We start from the raw sequence: 6,170 nt of genomic DNA on the forward strand, positions 1-6,170 counted from the left end.
CAAAGCTTGTCGCATTAAACAAAAAAAGACTTGAGACTGTAAAGGTGCTTCAGTGAAATATTTAGTTAAGGGTATGAATACTTATGCAATGTACTTATTTCTGTGTTTTTATTTTTAATAAATTTACGAATTCAGTTTTTGCTTTGTCAGTATGGTGTATGAAGTGTAGATTGATGTGGGGAAAAAAGTAGTTTAAAGCAGTTTAACATAAGGCAGCAACATAACAAAATGTGAAAAAATTATGAATACTTTTGCAAGGCACTGTATAAATCAAGTAGAGTATTAGAACAGTCCATGTGGATTGTCTGCAATTTTTTATACTAATATTCTTTAGTATCTAATATCTAGTTTTCAAAATGTCTGGCCATAATTCTGTGACAAATAATATTATAACCAAAAAACATTAAACACATTTAATGAAATAATATTATAAACAAAAAAACTTATTCTTAGTATTAGTATCATAAGTTATTTGTATAGATTTTCTGTAAATATATATAAATATATATATATATATATATCAGTGGCGGGCCGTGCATTTTACACCTAGGCCTTCAGTGGCGTCCTACATGAATTAATCCATCTCTTCATACCAACGATTGCTGAAATATGATTGGATAAAAGCTCTAATATAAACATACACTGCTGGAAGCAGTGCAACCAAGAGAAAAGTTATGAACTGAAGAGAATAGACTATTGGAAATAATTTAATACACATTCATGGAAAAATATATTAAAACTAAATCAGTGATTCTGATAGTGTTTAGGCCAGCAGAGAAGGCTTTGCTGGCCCTGACGGCCCACCACTGATATATATATAAATGAGAAAGAAATCACCTGTTAAGCTTGTTTTCAGAAAATTTAAAAATATATATTTATAAAATGATGAATTGGTATTACAAAGATAATATGATTAATATTATAATTAATTTTATTATTATCATAAAATGTATATATTCATATTTTATTTAATATAATTTTAATTGAAAAATACACTTAATTTTAACTTTAAAATGTTTAAATTATAAATTATTAATATTTGAATATAATATACATATTTAAAATGTTTAACAATCTTAAATTTCACTAGACTAAAGCTGCGTCCCAAATGACGCACTATGCACTTATACACTATGTACTTATGCACTATGCACTCAATCATGTAGTGTATGAATTATATAAGGTTATTCTGTCATTCATAATCGGAGTCTGGTAGCCCCTCCCCCTTCGCTATGTAATTAAAGCTGCGACAGTTGAGTGCATGAAGTGTCCAACATTCCACACTTCATTTTTTCGGTTGTTTCTTTTTGGAATTTTCAGTGTGAACGCACTACTCGCACTATTTATACTACAAAACGTCATAGAATAGTGCATAAGTACGCGATTTGGGACGCACCTCTAGACTAGTTTAGTGTAGTATTTGACATCTTTTGGCCTGCCAAACCCTGTTTTTGTAAAGAAGAGCCCTCAGTTGTCGACCTCACGATCTGCCTACTAACAAGTTCCCACAGACCCGTTTGACACGCGTCACATGCGTTTCCTCCTCAGCTCATCTTATCTGAAACCTGCTGCATCCTCTGACCTTCAGACTGTGACCTTTGACCTGCTGCTTCTGGAGAGATCAGATTCTGATTCAGTTCTGTTAGACAATCACATTAACCATCTTATATATTCTTCCAGTTGATTTGGTAATATTTACATGTTCATATTTATATTCAGATTTATCTTTGGTGCGGTTTGCGAAGTTAAGTAGGGGTGCGAGTCTTTGGGAAGACGGCGAATCAGTTCATTTCTGCAAATTCAGAACGATTCGATCTGATTCACAATTTACATTTACATTCATGATTCACAGTTTGATTATATTAGATTCTGTATATTTTTAGGTTAATGTAAATGCTTTTCCTAATGTGTCTTAGTGAAGAAAGGAAAAGACAGATACTGCGTAAGATATTTATTGCACTAAGCATCTTTAAGGTAAACACATTAAATCAGTTTACACACAGGCTACTTGGAATATAACAGAGTGCAATGTGCCAAAAATACACATTTACATTTAATTTATTATTAAATATTAATAAAAATATTTATTTTGTTTTATTTCAATTTAATTTATTTCCATGAGTTTTCTTGGTCTGGAAATAACCATTTTAAAATTCCCTATGATTTCCAGGTTTTTCCTGACTATGTCAGTAAAATAAGTTAATCCAAATATTGCAATATTATCTGATGAATTCATGTGTTTCAGTAAGTGACCACACAGTGAATTGGCAGCTTTATTGAGAAAACGAGTGAATTGTTACATCCCTAATTATTGGGTTAATTTTAGGTACATTTTTCAGATTAATTTTTAGGTACATTTTACCTAAAAGTTTCATTTTTGTAAGTTAATAAAATTATGATGTTGAATGCATGAATGAATAAAGATTTGTCACTTTTTCTTTGTTTTGTTTTTTGTTTTGTCACTTCCAAAAAAGGTATTATAATTAAAAAAAATAATGTACTTATTTAATTAAAAACATAGATTAATTTATTACTATAATAAATGAATGCATTAATGTTAATATAATTATAATTAAAAATACACTTAATTTTTTCTTTTAAAATATTTTAATTATTTGATATAATAATATAATTTCTTAATTCATGAAAAATTAAAAAATGAATGGTTCTTTTTCACTTCCAAAGACGGTACATTAAACAGTATTTTAGTATTTTAGTGTCCAGTTAGGTTTACTACATTTTTTTACCGAAAGGTTTAGAAGGTTTTAATTTTAGGTTAATAAAATCCTGTTGATTTAAATTAAAATTTCTGTTGATTTGATTTAAAAAAATATATGCACACATTTTTAGACAGTTAACCTGATTTGCTGCTTCTGGAGAGATCAGATTCTGATTCAGTTCTGTTAGACAATCACATTAACCATCTTATATATTCTTCCAGTTGATTTGGTAATATTTACATGTTCATATTTATATTCAGATTTATCTTTGGTGCGGTTTGCGAAGTTAAGTAGGGGTGCGAGTCTTTGGGAAGACGGCGAATCAGTTCATTTCTGCAAATTCAGAACGATTCGATCTGATTCACAATTTACATTTACATTCATGATTCACAGTTTGATTATATTAGATTCTGTATATTTTTAGGTTAATGTAAATGCTTTTCCTAATGTGTCTTAGTGAAGAAAGGAAAAGACAGATACTGCGTAAGATATTTATTGCACTAAGCATCTTTAAGGTAAACACATTAAATCAGTTTACACACAGGCTACTTGGAATATAACAGAGTGCAATGTGCCAAAAATACACATTTACATTTTATTTATTATTAAATATTAATAAAAATATTTATTTTGTTTTATTTCAATTTAATTTATTTCCATGAGTTTTCTTGGTCTGGAAATAACCATTTTAAAATTCCCTATGATTTCCAGGTTTTTCCTGACTATGTCAGTAAAATAAGTTAATCCAAATATTGCAATATTATCTGATGAATTCATGTGTTTCAGTAAGTGACCACACAGTGAATTGGCAGCTTTATTGAGAAAATGAGTGAATTGTTACATCCCTAATTATTGGGTTAATTTTAGGTACATTTTTCAGATTAATTTTTAGGTACATTTTACCTAAAAGTTTCATTTTTGTAAGTTAATAAAATTATGATGTTGAATGCATGAATGAATAAAGATTTGTCACTTTTTCTTTGTTTTGTTTTTTGTTTTGTCACTTCCAAAAAAGGTATTATAATTAAAAAAAATAATGTACTTATTTAATTAAAAACATAGATTAATTTATTACTATAATAAATGAATGCATTAATGTTAATATAATTATAATTAAAAATACACTTAATTTTTTCTTTTAAAATATTTTAATTATTTGATATAATAATATAATTTCTTAATTCATGATGTTGATTTAAAAAAATGAATGGTTCTTTTTCACTTCCAAAGACGGTACATTAAACAGTATTTTAGTATTTTAGTGTCCAGTTAGGTTTACTACATTTTTTTACCGAAAGGTTTAGAAGGTTTTAATTTTAGGTTAATAAAATCCTGTTGATTTAAATTAAAATTTCTGTTGATTTGATTTAAAAAAATATATGCACACATTTTTAGACAGTTAATCTGATTTATGATCAGAAACTCCAGAGCTTCATTATCAAATGCAGATTTTTCATGTGATGAAGTTGTCCGTCTCACACACACACACACACACACACACACACACACACATCTTCATCACATTGTTCGTCTCACACACACTCATTTCTCGGGGTGCGTTCGCTGCGTGACCTCTGACCCCCGCTGTCTCTCCGGAGGCGGCCAGAGAAGGGAAGGCTTGTCTGGGATTATTTTGCCAGGTGTCTCCTCCGCTTCTGGGAATGTTGTTTTTTTCCCGTCCTGAGTAAACCGATCCATTGTTTTGCGGCGGCACGGTGTGGATGTCCCGTCCCTTCAGAAGAGATAGAGTTCATATATCTTAACCAGAACTTTCCATCACCTTCGGTCACGCTACATAGCCGCGCACAATACCGCGATCTCATTACCGCGCTCTTCAGTAACACAGGCGCTGTTGTGGGTGAGGTTCAACGAGGGGTCGCCAGATTGAGATCTCTTTCTCTTTGATTAGGGTTTCCCAAAGCAGGTGCACCTGCGCCGCAGACGGGCCCCTCGATCGGACGGGTCAGCAGCAAGGGCCCGGATCGACCCGCTCCTCAGGCTCACCCCAGCGACCGGGACGATTCGCTGGTGCAGAGAGCCGAACACATCCCGGCGGGAACACGCACACCCATGTGCGGCCACTGCAACATGGTCATCAGGTCAGGCATCTGCATCACCACACATTACATGTGCCATTTAACCCTCTTTCACCCACATTCACTAAGATTCAACAGTTCTTAAATGTGACCCTGGACCACAAAACCAGTCATAGGGGTCAATTTTCCTTTGACTTAACACTGCTTTTGTGCTCCAGGGTCACAAATGACTAGATGTGTTTTATTTTTTTTAATACTAGATAAAAAAGTTTGTAGACAAACTTTGTTCACTCTTAAAAATAAGTGCTTCACGATGCCATAGAAGAACTTTTTTGTCTAAATGGTTCCATAAAGAACCTTTAACATCCGAAGAACCTTTGTTTCACAAACGCTTCTTTGTGGTGAAAGAAGGTTCTTCAGATTATAAAAAGGTAAGAAATAGATGGTTCTTTAAAGAACCTTTGACTGAATGCTTCTTTGTGGAACCAAAAATGGTTCTGCTGTGGCATCGCTGTGAAGAAGCTTTTAAGCATCTTTATTTTTAAGAGTGTAGGCTTGGAAAAGCCTAGCCAGAAAGTTTGAAGTAGTTTTGAAAGCTTGAAGTTTGAAGGTTCTCAGTTGGAAATAGTTCAGTTTTAATTTAGTAGTTTTAAAAGGCAGATAGATAAACTGCTAAAATCAGCTGATTTAGCAAAAAAGAGCTTAAAAAAACAGTTCATGTAGCAAAAAACAACTAAAAACCAGGTAAAGCCAACTAAAACCAACTGTTTTAGCAAACAACTTAAAAACCAGCTTAAACCAGCTGATTTAGCCAAAAAAAGCTAAAAACCAGATAAAACCAGCTGATTTAGCAAAAAACTTAAAGGGGTCATATGATGCGATTTCAATTGTTTCTTTCTCTTTGGAGTGTTACAAGCTCTTGGTGCATAAAGAAGATCTGTAAAGTTGCAAAGACTAAAGTCCCAAAACCAAAGAGATATTCTTTATAAAAGTTAAGAGTTAACCACGCCTACCTAAAACGGCTCGTTCTAACACGCCCCCACATACCTACGTCACGTTGTGGGAAGATTTTCATAACGTCGCCCAAATGTTCACGCAAAGAAAGAAGGCATAACTTTTATTCTCGCTGTAGTATTGTTGACGCTGCAGCCATGTACCGAAGACGCTGTGTGCTTCGTTGTGAAAGCGAAACTACTTTCAAAAGAGGACGATATCCGCTTCGTCATGCCTAGAGCTGATCCGTGCTGGTCACTGAGGAAATACATCAACTTTGTGCTGTGGATTGCCGGATCGGCTTTCACCGTGGACGAAGCAAAGTCCAGCCCGGGGTCGTCACATGTCCTTCCGGACGCTCCTTCGTCGAAATCGCCGGCCGCGCCGTTCTCAAGCCCGCCGCCTCTGCTCACTCTAGCCC

The 6,170-nt window shown here is 33.5% G+C and overlaps 1 protein-coding gene across 1 annotated transcript in view; it reads left to right on the plus strand.

Annotated features, from left to right (window-relative positions):
• Positions 1–6,170, plus strand: part of LOC107727908 (PDZ and LIM domain protein 5-like) — a 111,738-nt gene that overhangs the window by 95,441 nt on the left and 10,127 nt on the right. Inside the window, exon 8 of the mRNA XM_016537943.1 lies at positions 4,630–4,819. Within this exon, the coding sequence (XP_016393429.1) occupies positions 4,630–4,819 (190 nt within the window). The remainder of the gene's footprint in view (positions 1–4,629; positions 4,820–6,170) is intronic.

Source organism: Sinocyclocheilus rhinocerous, unplaced genomic scaffold (genome assembly GCF_001515625.1).
Source record: "Sinocyclocheilus rhinocerous isolate Xijiao unplaced genomic scaffold, SAMN03320098_v1.1 scaffold42, whole genome shotgun sequence".
Lineage (NCBI taxonomy): Eukaryota > Metazoa > Chordata > Actinopteri > Cypriniformes > Cyprinidae > Sinocyclocheilus > Sinocyclocheilus rhinocerous.